Consider the following 15,454-nt stretch of genomic DNA (forward strand, 5'->3'; position numbering starts at 1 on the left):
CAGATGATCTGTTTCTCACGTGACTAGATTCGATGAGTCATGAGGGAGTGCTCACCGCCCGGGCAGTATGGGCGATTGCCGAATGGAGGCTAAAGAGCAAAGAAAAAAGTCCCCCTCCAAAGCGAGGCTCTCGATTCCCCTCCATTTATGGGTCGCCATCTGGTAAGCGGGGCACGCCGATTTTCCAGCGGCATTTTCCAGTCTGTCCGCTCATACTACACACAAAATAGTCGCTGTTCCTGCGCCCGCGGTGCTTTTTCTTCGCCTCTTTTAAATCCCTGGCGCTCGTCTTTTTCCTCTGCGTCGCTTTTGAAGAACAAAGCTGCCGCCATGACGTCCGCCTCCGACCTCGCTGTCTCCGTTGAGGGACTCTCTATTCAGTCGACCTCCGAGACCTCCAAGTTCCCCAACTGCTTCCCCTCCCTGAACCCCGTCGACGTCTACAGAGAGCACATTGCCGAGGAGCTGGCCAAGATCACCGGCTTGGACGCGGAGAAGATCTTCTCCCGCATCGCATGGACGAACTCGTTGGACAAGGGTGACCTGGTGTTGCCGGTACGCGACTTCTAAAATCACAATTGGATGAGTTCCATAGGGCCACTTGACACCAACTAACGTAATATGTTTTCTCTAGGTCCCCTCCCTTCAGATCAAGAAGAACCCCCAGGAGCTGTGCAAGGAACTCGTCGAGAAGTTCCCCGAGTCCGACCTCATCCTCCCCCCCGTTGCCTTCGGCCCTCACATGCAGTTCTTCTTCCGCCCGGAGCGCCTCACCAAGAACGTCGTTAGCCGTATCTTGAAGGAGAAATCTGCCTTTGGTACCAATGGCAACGTTGGTCTGCGCGACCCCGCCGACCCCTCCAAGGGTCGCAAGCGCATCATCGTCGAGTTCTCGTCTCCCAACATCGCCAAGCCCTTCCACGCTGGTCACTTGCGCAGTACCATCATTGGTGGTTTCCTCGCCAACCTTTACACGGTCATGGGATGGGACGTCATCAAGATGAACTACCTTGGTGACTGGGGTAAGCAGTACGGTCTGCTTGCCAATGGTTTCAAGATGTTCGGTAGCGAGGAGGAGCTGACCAAGGACCCTATCAACCACCTGTTCAACGTCTACGTCAAGATCAACGGCATCGTCTCCGAGCAGGAAGGCCCCATCAAGGAGCTCAAGGAGCAGATCAAGGCCAAGAAGGAGAAGGGTGAGGACGCCGCTGAGCAGGAGAAGGAGCTTGCTAAGCTTGTCGATGCCAGTGAGGATGAGAATGCCCGCCGTTACTTCAAGAGCATGGAGGATGGTAACCAGGAAGCCCTTGCTCTCTGGCGCCGGTTCCGTGAGCTCAGTATCGAGAAGTACAGACAGACCTATGCTCGTCTGAACATTGACTTTGACGTCTACTCTGGAGAGTCTCAGATCAAGCAGGAGAGCATGACCGCCGCTTACCAAACCATGGAGAAGGCCGGCGTGTCTGAGAAGTCCGAGGGTGCTGTCATCGTCGACTTCACCAAGCACGGCGCCAAGAAGCTTGGAAAGGCCATCATCGTCCGCAAGGACGGCACTCCTCTCTACCTGACCCGTGATATTGGAGCCATCCTCGAGCGTGAGGAGGCCTACAAGTTCGACAAGATGATCTACGTCGTTGCCGCTCAGCAGGATCTCCACTTGGCTCAGCTGTTCAAGATCACTGAACTCATGGGCTACAAGGATCTGGCCAGCCGCTGCCAGCACATCAACTTCGGTATGGTGCGCGGTATGAGCACTCGTAAGGGTACCGTCAAGTTCTTGGACGACATCCTCCAGGATGTCCGTGACAAGATGCACGAAGTCATGAAGAAGAACACCGAGAAGTACGAGCAGGTCGCCGACCCTGAGGGCACTGCCGACATCCTGGGTATGTCCTCCGTCATGGTTCAGGACATGACCGGAAAGCGGTACGTATATTCCTTCTCCCCATGATAATCACAAAATGCTAATGGTCACACAGTATCAACGGATACGACTTCAACCTGGATGCCATGACCTCGTTCGAGGGTGACACTGGTCCCTACCTGCAATACGCCCACGCCCGTCTTTGCTCCATTGTGCGCAAGTCCGGCCTGAATGTCGACGAGCTCGACACCGCCAACCTGAGCCTCCTTACCGAGACCCACGCCACCGACCTTGCTCGTCTCCTCGCCCAGTGGCCCGATGTGCTGCTCAACACGAACCGCACCCTGGAGCCCACTACCATCCTCACCTACCTGTTCCGCATGACTCACGTGCTCAGCTCCAGCTACGATGTGCTCAAGGTTGTTGGTAGCGAGCCTGAGCTCAAGAAGGCCCGTATGGCTCTGTACGAGTCCGCCCGCCAGGTGCTGCACAACGGTATGCGCATCCTGGGTCTCAGCCCCGTCAACCGGTACGTTAAGCCTCATATCCGCTTTATCATACACAGTACTAATGAGTCACTAGTATGTAATGGAAGCGACCATAAAAGATATACATTTAGTGTGACCAAATACCAAGCATCTTTTTCCAGCGTTCATATCACATTCAAAAAATTATCAATCACACCGTAGTATTAGGGGAAAAACTAGTATCTTAAAGCCGGAATAATACTCCGCCCCATGAACCCCGATTTGATCGACAGTCTCGTCCGAATATCAGATCATGTCGGCGTCCTAGTATCTAGAAGCCCTTTGAGTAATCACCGAAACTCAAAACCATAATCCCCGCAAGGCAGCCACCCGAGCGGGTATGTAACTTGTTAAGTAGACGCCGTCCTCGGGAAACAACAACCGCAACCACCAGTGGAGACTTTCGGCCTCGGGGACTTGACTAGTAGTCAACGTGATCGACTTTGCTTTTTTGCATTTTGCAGGTCGTAGTCTCACCAGATCTTCGGGATTCCTGCGAAAAGTTTATTTTTGGTTTCTTACAGTAAAGTTTTGGTTAGTAATTGATTATCTGTGTGGAAATTATTCTTTCAGGACTTGGCTGTCGATCACGTGGTTGGTTGGGATGCATTGGGGGGAGGCTGATCTTTGGATAAGTCAGAGTATAGATTTTGGTTATATGATCAAATGGATCTAGACTGGTAGAGTATTCTGAAAGAGAATAGATACTATTATCTCATGCGCGCTTATTCGATCCGAAGTTCTGATTTTTCATCGACATGCTTGAAGGGTCGCTTGAGAGCATGATATCGGGGTATATAGTATATATATAATATGTTGATTGAGGTAAGAGTGCCTAAAGTAAACACCAGAATTACTTGATAGTACTGCATAAATAGCCAACTACATGATCGATATTGATCAAGTACTACTATCAAGTACTCCCTTCAATGATACCAATGAGAAATAAACCTAGGAAGACTGGCATTAGTATGCACAATGGTTCAATGGGAAGTTGTGTATGATGCTACGGAAGCCAATTTACTTTCTACTATTGAGCATACTAAGTGATAACAACATTTAAGTGCACAGCGGGACTTTAGTTCACTGTCGCCACTTCGCTCTGAAGAAAAGAAGGGGCAATCCATTAGTCAAGGAAACAGAAAGCACTGCTCATCGGATGGGTATATGTTCTTGGGGAATATTATAGATCTAATTACTGAGATTCAGTGGAGGAGTGGACATTTATACTGGATTAAGAGATTCAGATGCAGATGCTTGGTATTATATGCATGCATTCATCCTGTTACTGTTCTATGCGAGCATAGCTATGGTACTTAGTAGAAGTAGGTAGGTGAGACACGACTCCTAGCATAAGGATTTATCTATCATTCCTGGTAACGGTGAATCTGTAGGATATCCAGATAGAAATACTGCTATTGTACGGTACCTATCGCTCTTCTCATTACGATAACGCCCTTAGCCCTTCTATAACTCAATTATGATAATACGAATACGCATGTTTTTCCCACTCAAGAACAGGTTCCAGCACGCAGTCCGGAACAGGAATTGACAGCATACCTACTCCACCAGGAGACCGAGCCGCTCCGAATAAAAATAGCCCCGTGTAGTCTTCCAGGTTCCTGATTCGTTTATATATGACTTTCAGACACTGTCTGACTCGTGTTGAGGGTTATTGGTTGGCTTCTCGGGTAAACAAAACCTTCAAATATCCTTAGAGGCTTTTCACTTCCTAGCGCTTGATACCTTGGTGAGAGGAATTAACCTGAATACTCATTGTAAGCTACCGTCTAGCGTGCTTCAATATATACCCGGGGTATATAGTGGTGTGCTTCAGGGGCAAATTACCTTGATTTATCCAGGTGAAGGAATGGACTAACTTGGCCGGCAGGGACCTAGTGTCAGGTAGTGGGGATGGGGTTCCAGAAGTATATATTGAAGATACACAAAGGAGAGTGGTCTGATTTGGTTGCTGTACAACAGCTTCAGTGGTGGCACTCTTAGTGTCGAATTCCCATATATTCTTAGAGGCTTAGTCGGTAGCAGTGAATAGCCTTGCGTGGTTCCAAGGGCAAGTTATCTGACATCCATGATCATTTTGTAGATGACGAGGTTGCCCGGGCTCAGCTTTGTCATTTGCGATAGTCGAGTCTAATCGTATAGTATACGGGATGCGTGATAGTAAAGCCATAACCATCAAGCACGGACGATTGACCGGTTATTTTATGGTGCGACAAGGGATCCATTGTGGCTTGCATTTGTAAGCGGAAGGCTTTAGAGACTAGCCAGTTAAGGTCTCTGCAATCAAGTTAAGTATGCTAGAAGTAAATTGCCTTTTGGTCCCTGTTTATCCGGAAATTGAATTGACCGTTGCAGACCAGCTATCTTGCATTCCATCCCTCGTCTCGAGGTCCACTTTTGAAGTTTGTTGAGCCCCGACATAGTCCGTCAAATACACTAGCCATGTAGAGCATCTTGTTGTCAAGAATTAACTAGCCGGTGGCTGAAAATGACAGCTTCAGGAAAGATGTCTTCCTAATTCTGGGAAAGCAGTCTGGATATGAGAGGAAACCTGTGGGCCCAAACTCCCGACTGACATATTGTTGCTCCTCCGGCAATGCCGGTAAAAACATGGTAGTCATATGTTGTCGGGTAACGGTAAACAATAGTTATCGCGAGAGTTCCTACTGGTTGTATCCCGATGCCCTCAATTGAAGCATCTTAGACGCACTACATTAGTACCAGGGGAATATTCATTTATTGTTGTGGGGAAATCTCCGAGATTATTCACCGGAATATCCGAGAAACCAGTGATTATGGCCTGAACTTAATAATCTCGAATCCAGTGGATGATATTGAAGGGGATCCAGTGCCAAACTAATTGCCTAGCGCGTGGTGGAAGGAGGATAATATGGAAGCTTGGCGTTTGCATCCTGTGCAGAACCTGTCAGCGAACGAACCCCTGGTTGATATGGATTAGCAACATGATCCGCTTGTTTCAGGGTGAGAACTACGGAGTTGGGTTCATTCTCGTTTCGGTGGGCTTGGTCAAAGATTTTATGTATCCGCCTCGGTTGCCGCGAAGGCCGAGAGTTCTTAGGGCAGTAGGGCTAGGGATCGGCGAGATGCCAATGCTGCCGATCCTGAGGGTGTTCCCGAGAACCATACTATGTCAAGTGTGTATAACTCTATTGCTCTCTTTTTCTCATCAGTAGAGAAAGAAAATGTCGGCAAAGAATCCAACTGCCGAGAAGTCCTACCTTATGTGATCATTAATGCGATCGATAAGAAAACAATAGAAAGTATAATAAAGGAGTGTCTCGGGATGGCGCCGAAAGCAGCAAAAACCCGGATGCCTAATGGTTTTCTAGTGGGGAAGGCGCGCTGGTCCAACTACTGGGCGCTACTGCTTTTCTGGGACCCATCGGACCCTTTCTTTCTTCGAGCTTAGCGAGCTTGGCTAGCCTTCCTTCCTGTTCCGTGCAGGTCTAGATGCCCACTTCATTTCATCCTCAAACCGCCGTCTCCAGCGGGGTTCCTTCGATCGTTCGATGTGGCTTCCAGGGTCCTGAACCAATTCTCATACTTCCGATGTCTCGCCGTTATATCCAAGAATAGGGGATGAGTGGAGGGCACAACGAGTCGAGCGAAAAACCTACTTATAGATCTCTTTGCATCCCTCTCTATGGCTGGTCTTTTCTTTCCTCATCACGCTCTCTGTCTCTCTTTCTTCTCTTTCCTTTCCCAGCTTCTCTCTAGTCCTTCCTTAATTGTACCCGGTTGATCCAGGTTCCATTCCTTCGTTTTCACCATGCATTTCCTCCAGAACGCTTTCGTGGCTGCCACTATGGGCGCTGCGCTGGCCGCCGCTGCTCCTCTTGAGAAGCGCTCCTGCACTTTCACCTCCGCCTCTGCTGCCAAGTCTGGCAAGTCCTCTTGCTCCACCATCACCCTCGACAACATCGCGGTCCCCGCCGGTGAGACTCTTGACTTGACTGGCCTCAAGAAGGGTACTACCGTACGTCTTCCCTCGCTCTCTTGAGTCTCTTCTCAACCCTTCTTGGACCAACTAATTTTCTCCCCTCACAGGTCATCTTCGAGGGTGAAACCACCTTCGGCTACAAGGAATGGAAGGGTCCCCTGATCTCCATGTCCGGTACCGACATCACCGTCAAGCAGGCCTCCGGTGCCAAGATTAACTGCGACGGTGCTCGTTGGTGGGACGGCAAGGGCAGCAACGGTGGCAAGACCAAGCCCAAGTTCTTCCAGGCCCACAAGCTCGACGAGTCCAGCATCACCGGCCTGAAGATCTACAACACCCCCGTCCAGGGCTTCAGCATCCTGGCCGACCACCTGACCATCACCGACGTGACCATCGACAACTCCGCCGGTACGAGCAAGGGCCACAACACCGATGCCTTTGATATTGGTCAGAGTACCTACATCACCATCGACGGTGCCACCGTCTACAACCAGGATGATTGCCTGGCCATCAACTCGGGTGAGGTATGTATATGTGCTGTTGCCAAAAAAGCCGTCCCTGTCCCGGAGCTGCAAAACATCAGAGACTAACTCGAACACAGCACATCACTTTCACCAACGGTTACTGTGACGGTGGCCACGGTCTCTCCATTGGTTCCATCGGTGGCCGCAGCGACAACACCGTCAACGACGTGACCATCTCCAACTCCAAGGTGCTCAACTCCCAGAACGGTGTCCGTATCAAGACCATCTACGGCAAGACCGGCACTGTCGAGAACGTCAAGTTCGAGGACATCACCCTGTCCGACATCAGCAAGTACGGTATCGTCGTTGAGCAGGACTACGAGAACGGCAGCCCCACCGGCACGCCCACCAACGGTGTCAAGGTTGAGGACATCACTTTCAAGAAGGTCACCGGCAGCGTCAAGAGCTCTGGTACTGACATCTACATCCTGTGCGGTTCCGGCAGCTGCTCGAACTGGACCTGGAGCGGTGTTGATGTGACTGGCGGCAAGAAGAGCAGCAAGTGCAAGAACGTCCCCTCGGGCGCTTCCTGCAGCGACTAAGCGGTCTCTTGATAGCTATGTCGAGGTGTTGGGCCTTAACTAGTAGTAAGGCTGCGAGAGAGTTTTATTCCGTTCTGGACTCTGGCCGAATGCCGGAAGTGTTTGTATTAGCTTTTAATTTTTAGAGTATCATTGGAAGAATAGATGACTCGAGTCTAATCTACAACGATCATCAAAAGCAGTCCTTGAAAGCGAATCTAGAAGACAAAGAAATCCAATCCATCGTAAATTCAGTATAGCGCCTTTCCAAGTCAGGGCATGTTTCCATCTGGACTGACCAGGCGTGGCTCTCATGAGGTGCCACGCAAGCCGATCTGCTCGCTGTGATCCCACACACCTTGTCTTATACCCACTGTAGCACAAACTATTTTACCGACGCGTATCTGGCACAACTTTACGTTGTCATCGCTGGAATGCACAATTTTATTCCGTTCAATAGGCAGACAATCTCATTACAGTAACAAGCCACCTCCGCCTCCGATCGCAGACTAATCTTCCGCCGCCAAACTCAAAAAGTCAAAACAAAGCCTCCACACCTGCGTGATGGGGGAAGAAACAAGGAGCGGTGATGAAGTGAGGATGAATTGCATTGTGCAGGTTAGACTAGGACGGAGGGGGTAGGGGATCGACAAGCGACCGTTACACCAAGATGTGTGTGATGCCAGCCAGGTACAGAGAGGGACATATCACATTGTTTGTCATGATGTTATGTATGGATTTAGATTGGATCTAACTGGACTACTGGGAGAGAGGTTACCAAGTACTCGTTTAGATGATTAATGGGCGATAATGGTGATTGTAATAGTATATTCTCCTCACAGGCATGGGAAGGAGGGGGAAAATGTGGCAGCAGGTCCCCGATGACATGGCGGGGCTGAAAGCAGTAGTATTATCATGTACGTAGTAGTATGTACTAGTGGTAGTTACTGCTGATAGTAAAGATAATCCAATTGGAGGGAAAGAGGAGGAGGAGGGGGATCTTTCAGCCTGATGGATGATGATGAGGATGATGAGGAGGATGGTTCAGCTGGCCAGACTAAGTAAGTGCGACTAGTTAGTAGTTACCTTAGTAGTTCACTTAATAGCAGGAGCTGATAAGAAATCCTGTCCAGGGTCTGGAGAAGAATGCCACCAATCACGTTCCATGATTGTCTCCATCTCCAGTTCATCGCTAATAGTTCCCTTATGCTTGCTTATTTGGGTCATTGTTATTTTCTTTTTTTCTTTCACAAGGCGTTCGTTTGGTTCAGCAGATGAACGGCGTTCTCAGCCTTCCCTTCTTTTTTCTCCATTCTCCAGGGTGGAGCCCCGACGGCGATCCACCCGCCCAACAACAAACTAATGGTTTAAACCTAGACTACCTATCTAACTTACTTTATCGAGATGGGTTCACATCATCGTGGCTCAGCCAGCTTATGATCGTTGCGAACTCGGGCGAAGACGCCGTCCTCGGGCTTGGAGGGGGAGAAAGTGGCGACCTGTTGTGCGGGCTTCGGGGACCTTAACCAAAAAGCCTCTCATCTCGGGTCCCAAAGTGTGGCAGCGAAAAGCAACACGAGAAGCTCGGAGATGTCACCCTCTTTGCCTTCCCACATGGCATTTGCTGTTCTTTCTCACTATGATGGATGCTGCAATGTGCTGGAGACTAGCGGCGTCTCGCTGTTCCTCCCCTTGTGACCGGACCGGGGTTCGGTTGCAGTGGTCTGTGAGTCGTTTATTTACTTCGCCTGTCCCTCCTCTTTCTTATCTTTTCTGATTTTTAATTCTGCTCTACAATTTGCTACTACTAGACGCTATTCTGAGACAGTAGTCAGAATAGCAAGGCATGATTAGAAGTGTGACATTGTGAAACCTTCTACTATTCTTTTCCTTATTTGAGACTTTCCCATACTTCAAGGTTCCCCCCACCGCCGGTTACAAGCCTATAGCCCTCATTCATTCCCTTCAGACCAAAGAATATGGATGACCTCTCATCTAAGCTTGATGGCTCGGACCTTGAGCGCAATGAAGCCACCAGCTTCTTCAAGAACAATACCGTCAACAACTTTTCCTGGCGCGATCTCACCGTCACCGTCAAGGACCGCCATACCAAACAGCCCCGGAACCTGATCGATGGGATCAGCGGGTCAGTCCAGCAAGGTTGGTGGTTACTTCCCGGAACTCTATGTACCCATCCCGGATGAACACCCGATTAACTCTACCAATGAAACAGGCGAACTAGTCGCTTTGATGGGTCCCTCGGGATGCGGCAAGACTACTCTACTCAACGTTTTGGCTCGTCGCGCAGCATCATCGGGAGCAAAGACTACTGGAGATGGCTATATAGATGGCAAGACGGTCGATAATGCGACATTTGGTCGACTCACTTCTTACGTGGAGCAGGAGGATGCACTGATCGGGTCGTTGACGGTGCGCGAGACATTGAAGTTTGCCGCAGATCTCTCGTTGCCCAGGTGTGTATTATCCTAGAGTGTGTTAATTGGCGTGGATGCTGATGAACTAGCTCGGTTACAAAACTTCAACGGAAAGAGCGCATTCACTCTCTTTTACAGGCATTTGGAATTCAGAACCAGGCATCCACTTTGGTTGGCACGCCCATTCGCAAGGGAATCAGTGGTGGTCAGAAACGGCGTGTTAGCGTGGCGAGTCAACTCATGACGTGCCCTAAGATTCTGTTTTTGGATGAACCGACCAGCGGACTGGACTCATCGGCCAGTTTCGAGGTCATCTCCTACGTTAAGGAGATGGCGGTTGCAAACAACGTACGTCTATTCCATTCAGTGACCTGCAATTACTAACGTCTCGCAGCTCATCATTATCGCCAGTATCCATCAGCCGTCCACAACTACATTCCAGCTTTTCGATAAGCTGCTCCTCCTCTCGAGCGGGAAGACGTGCTACTTCGGTCCTGTCACAGAAGTGCCGACCTATTTCGACAGTATTGGCTATTCGCTTCCAATGAACACCAACCCGGCTGAGTTCATCCTCGATCTTGTCAGCTCCGACTTTGCAGGCAGCACACACGCCATGTCCAAGGATCAGGTCCAGCGGATTCATGCAAGCTGGACTGAGTCCCCCAACGCCGCAGCGCTAACAGAGCAGGTCTCGCAGCGGACCGTCTTATCCGAGAAGCAGTCGGCGAAATTCGACATGGACGAGTTAAGTCGCCCGGGCATTCTCAGCATCACTCTTACTCTCTTGCACCGCTCCTTCATCAAGAGTTACCGTGATGTCGTGGCATACGGCATCCGTATCGTCATGTACCTGGGTGCGTAGATCGACCATCTCCCAACAAGACGAGATAAACTGACTTGTTCATTAGGGCTGGCGATCATGATGGGAACCGTCTGGCTGCGCCTACACACAGAACAGAGCTACATCCAGCCTTTTATCAACGCGATCGTAAGCCCCCATCCCAATCCCCCAACTAAAACAACACAGCTAACATCCTAATCATCACCAGTTCTTCGGCTCCGCCTTCATGAGCTTCATGGCCGTAGCCTACGTCCCCGCCTTCATCGAGGACCGCATGACCTTCATCAAAGAACGCGCCAACGGTCTCTACGGCGCCCTCCCCTTCATCGTCTCCAACTTTATCATCGGCCTCCCCTTCCTCTGTAAATCCCCTCTTTCCACCCGATATTCCACTCCACCCACTGACAAATACAGTCCTAATCTCCCTCCTCTTCTCCATCATCTCCTACTGGCTCTCCAACTTCAACCCCACCGCCACCTCCTTCTTCACCTGGGTAATGTGGCTCTTCCTGGACCTCGTCGCCGCCGAATCACTCGTCGTCTTCATAACCTCCATCTTCCCCAACTTCGTCATCTCCCTCGCCCTCGTCGCCTTCGCTAACGGCCTCTGGATGAGCGTCGGCGGGTTCCTCGTCACCCCCAAGATCCTCAACCCGTTCTGGAAATATGTTTTCCACTACATCGATTACCAGGTACTGCCCCAAATACCCCTCCCTCCATCCAATCACACCCAATACTGACAATGGAAATAATAACAGGCATACGTCTTCCAAGGCATGATGGTCAACGAATTTCAACATAGAATCTACTCCTGCGGTGACTCCTGCCAATGCATGTACCAAACGGATTTGGCCAATGAGTGCAAGATCCGGGGGACAGGCGTACTTCAAGAATACGGGTATGCTACGGGTAGGACGGGGAAGTGGGTGGGCATCCTGATGGGGATTATTGCTGTGTATCGGCTTTTTGCGTATTTTGCGTTGGTACTGAGGAGGACTTAGATGAGATATCTATCATATCATATGATACTACTGTGGAAGGTAGGGGCTGGGATATCGGGTTCTGTAATAATTGCTTAATTATGATTATTAGATTAGAATAAGATATTTGGAAGAGTGGGGTTGGCGTCTGTCTACATCTTATTGAATTGTGTCTGGGTGTGGGTGATAGTTGAATGGAAGGGTTAGGGCAAATAGTTATTCTTAAGAATGAGATAGGATCTTGTGGATGGCGGTCAGACATATACTCTATATACTATGTATGGAAAAAGATGAGGTTTACATCTGCTTAATTATAAGGATGGTATGTTTGTTTCCATTGTAATTTTTCGCTAAGGGGGTACTGGATGATGGGTAAAGGTAAAACATCAAGGGTATTGAAACAATCGCTGGAAAATGGAAACATGGAAAAAACAAAACAAGGTAGTATGGAGACATCGTCGCTAGGAACACATTTCATTCCATGGCTCCGTCACCGATGGATGGTTGAATAAATACGGAAATCAGCAGCAAGGGGAATCATCAAAGGTGGTCAAACAGAGGTAGGTATCCATGAAGATAACACAAGGTACAAGGTGGATGAAAGGGGCAACGGCACCCAACTACGCGAAGGGAGAAAAGAAGTAACTCAAGGGGAATTGGGGTAAAATAAAGGGAACCAGGACAAGGAAATACATCGAATCACATAACCGGGTATACCTTCTTCCTCTGCCATTGCTCATGTCATGACGAGCACACGGCAGAAAGAACAGGTGGGCCATTCGAAAAGAATAATACAAACGCTCCCAGACATCAAAATCGCAACATGAATACCAGACACAGGACATGATGGGGCATCAACATGACATCAAACATAAGACATAACATCAGACATAAACAAAGGTCATGCAGGTCATCAGAATCATACAATCATGTCGCCATGATGGACGTGATCGGTGAAACCCGCCTCTCTTCTTTATAACACCCGAGACCAAAAACCAAGTCGTAAACCATACCAATGCAATAAAATAGCCTCCCATGGCAAAGCAGAGCTCTTTTTTCCCAAAACGAACCTTCCAACTTTTTCAAGAACCCGGGCAGAACGGACCAGATGCCCATTTGGTATTGTGATGGTTCAGAGGTCCGCCGCATAATGATCGCCCAACAAAAGACAGAAGAAGAACTTTTAGCAAACAGTGCTCCTTGCTCCGAAAGTCTAACCGATGAAGTGCGTGAGGTGGAAAGAGACAAAACGTGGATCAGAAGAAATACTAGGACAGGTAGGGAGCGGTATCCCCAGGTCATCATGGTCGTCAAGCACAACTAGTATCGACCGCCGTAGGTCGATCGGCTAGAGCGTCGACTGGCACGATCTGACTTGCGATCACTTCGTACCCGCCGGGCATCTTCGATTTCCCTCACCCGCCGGGCATCTTCAATCTCCCTCACCCGCCGGGAATCTTCGATCTCCCTTACCCGTCGGGCATCTTCGAGTTCCCTTCGACTATGAGCCACGCTGCCAGTGTACTCCGATCCATTGGTCAAATACTTTTTCGATCGCTGCTTGCCTTCGATGTTCAGCTCGACCGCCCCAGCTTCGCCTGTCCGGACACTGATCTTCTTTCCACCATCCTGAGGGAAACTCATCGTGACCCCGTTTAGCGTCATGACAATGTTGTTATCCTCTTCTGGCTTGGAACCAGCGTTACTACCGCTCTGCGTGCGGGCATCGCTCCCACGGCTGCTGCGACTCTTCTGGCTGCCACTGTCGCTCTCGGCGCGCTGCGAGGACTTGGCCTTGAAGAGAGCATCTGCCGTCAACGGCACGGGTGGCGCCGGAGGCACTGGTGGCTTCGCTGTGCGGGTAGCTTGGTACTCCTCCGCCTCGCGATGCTTCTCATCCATCTCGTCATCCTCGTCCTCGTCCTCGTCCTCGTCTTCATCGTCATCGTCGGGAAAGTCGTAGATAGTTGGCTGACGGCGGCGAGAGTTCTCCACGGCAATCCGCGAGGGTCTAGCGGATTCGTGATAGGCTGTAGGGCGCCGGTAGCTGCGGCTTCGTGCCGGCACGACCGTCTCCCGGGAGGAGCGGCGGTAGCCGTAGCCGTCAGGCAAAGCATCCTTCATATCAGCCATATCAAAGGACCGAGCAGAATGCCGATCGGACGTAACGGAGGGTGCCGATACACCTTTACGCGGCTCTGGGCGTTTCTGGATGATCTGCGGGGTGTTCTTGTGCTTAAGCGGTGGCCGGCGATAGTAGTCCTCGTCGCGATCATGAGAAGAATGAGAGGGTAGGCGAGGTCGAGGCTCCCGAGGCGGCGGTGGTGGCACAGGAGGGGCAGCATCCAAGGGCTCGTCGTCATCGAAAGCAGCTGAGGCAGAGTCGTAATCAACCACAGGCGCACCATATACAGACGGGCGCCGCCCCCGCCCATCCCGTGTGCTGGAAACCGATCGCTCCTGCCGATGCTCGGAAGGGGCGCCGTAGTCGGACATGCCGCTGTAATAAGGCGACTGTTGCGAGTAATGAGACGGCGCATACGAGGAGGGGTTGTAGGCGTACGCTGATGAGGACGGCGGGGGCCCATGTTCGTAGCGGCTCATGCTGGAGGGCTGGTACACCATCTGTCCCATGCCAGGCAGCATGCCATGAAAGCTCACCGGTCGGTTGTTGGGATGGTAGATGGGACCCCCGCCACGGGCGGAGGGGCGGCTGGAGCGGGACACATGGATGTCCTGGACCGGGTTGGGAGCGTACCGGGGGTCCCCGCGCGGTGACGGGGGAGGAGGATAGTCGTGAGCCGATGAGGGAGGCTGCGACATGTAGTAAGGATAGTCCATGGATGGTCGGCTGTCGACTGGAGTTGACGAAGCATGGTACAAGCCCTGATCACACTCCCAGCAGGTGCCGGGGTAATGGCGCATCTGCGAAGTCTCACGGCGACGAGGCCTGGAGGGAGATCGCTGAGCGTGGGCAGGAGCATGGCTCACGCCGTTGGGATAGGCGCCGACCTGCATTTTGTCCTCACGAGGGGGACGAACGATCCGAGGTTTGGATTGTTCTCTGCTGCTTTTGGATCGAACGCGGCCAAGGTCAGCACGTTTGACGAGGGTGGTGTCTAATTTAAGAGGGACAGGACTCTTCCGGCCCGACGGCCCAGATTGGGTGCTGTTGACGGTGGCGGCGGTACGACTAGAATAGCCGGAGTCACTTGCAACGTCGACCAGGGGGGCTGCAGGCGATCTCAAGACAGGCTTGGAGCGCTTAGAAGTGAGGTTGGCGACTTGACGAGTGTCGGGAAGGATGACATGGGCATCTTCATCATATTCCTCACAGAAGGCGGCGTGAGGGACTTTTCCAGACATGACTTCTGGAAAGGCGGCCAAGGAAAGGCCCGACCCTAAGAGGGGAAGGGGGGGGAAACTGTGGGTGTGGGTTTGAGTGGAAAGGGGAGACACAGACAAGACAAGACAGACAGGCGAGGGAGGGGAGAGGTTGGATTGATTGGGAAAGGGCTCGACAGTGTGCAGTGTGGATGACGTGAAACGTGGTGATCCAACAGGCTTTCAGGACTCCGGGTGGCCTACAGCAGCCACCAGCTGCTGCTCATGCGAATGACTCAACGAAGACAGACTTTTCTTTACTAGTCTTTCTTCTTGTCTTTTTCTTTCTGTTAATTTTTTTTCACTTTCGTCCAGTGATAATTTAGTGGTGGTGCTGGACTGCTTCACCCTCTCCCCATTCAGCCCAGTGCCAGTGTCGGGGAACCCACTTCT

General features: G+C 50.9%; 4 protein-coding genes across 4 annotated transcripts; 3 read left to right on the forward strand and 1 right to left on the reverse strand.

Annotated features, from left to right (window-relative positions):
• Positions 1-127: 127 nt before the first annotated feature.
• BO85DRAFT_447801 (arginine--tRNA ligase) lies at positions 128-2,522 on the forward strand. Its single transcript, XM_025659788.1, has 4 exons — positions 128-555; positions 635-1,929; positions 1,983-2,396; positions 2,450-2,522. The coding sequence occupies exons 1-4, from the start codon at positions 331-333 to the stop codon at positions 2,454-2,456; spliced, it is 1,941 nt and encodes a 646-aa protein (XP_025517864.1). The 5' UTR covers positions 128-330; the 3' UTR covers positions 2,457-2,522.
• A 3,380-nt stretch (positions 2,523-5,902) lies between these two features.
• Positions 5,903-7,655, forward strand: BO85DRAFT_447802 (glycoside hydrolase family 28 protein). Its single transcript, XM_025659789.1, has 3 exons — positions 5,903-6,412; positions 6,484-6,900; positions 6,978-7,655. Exons 1-3 carry the CDS (start codon positions 6,206-6,208, stop codon positions 7,440-7,442), a joined length of 1,089 nt encoding a protein of 362 aa, XP_025517865.1. The 5' UTR covers positions 5,903-6,205; the 3' UTR covers positions 7,443-7,655.
• A 1,745-nt stretch (positions 7,656-9,400) lies between these two features.
• BO85DRAFT_457988 (putative ABC transporter) lies at positions 9,401-11,698 on the forward strand (the record flags this gene model as incomplete). Its single annotated transcript, XM_025661555.1, has 8 exons — positions 9,401-9,581; positions 9,655-9,895; positions 9,946-10,204; positions 10,251-10,710; positions 10,765-10,844; positions 10,906-11,059; positions 11,112-11,389; positions 11,456-11,698. The coding sequence occupies 8 exons, from the start codon at positions 9,401-9,403 to the stop codon at positions 11,696-11,698; spliced, it is 1,896 nt and encodes a 631-aa protein (XP_025517866.1).
• A 1,299-nt stretch (positions 11,699-12,997) lies between these two features.
• BO85DRAFT_436874 (uncharacterized protein) lies at positions 12,998-15,043 on the reverse strand (the record flags this gene model as incomplete). Its single annotated transcript, XM_025658591.1, has 1 exon — positions 12,998-15,043. The coding sequence occupies one exon, from the start codon at positions 15,041-15,043 to the stop codon at positions 12,998-13,000; it is 2,046 nt and encodes a 681-aa protein (XP_025517867.1).
• Positions 15,044-15,454: the final 411 nt, after the last annotated feature.

The sequence above is a fragment of the Aspergillus piperis genome, assembly GCF_003184755.1.
Source record: "Aspergillus piperis CBS 112811 unplaced genomic scaffold BO85scaffold_5, whole genome shotgun sequence".
Lineage (NCBI taxonomy): Eukaryota > Fungi > Ascomycota > Eurotiomycetes > Eurotiales > Aspergillaceae > Aspergillus > Aspergillus piperis.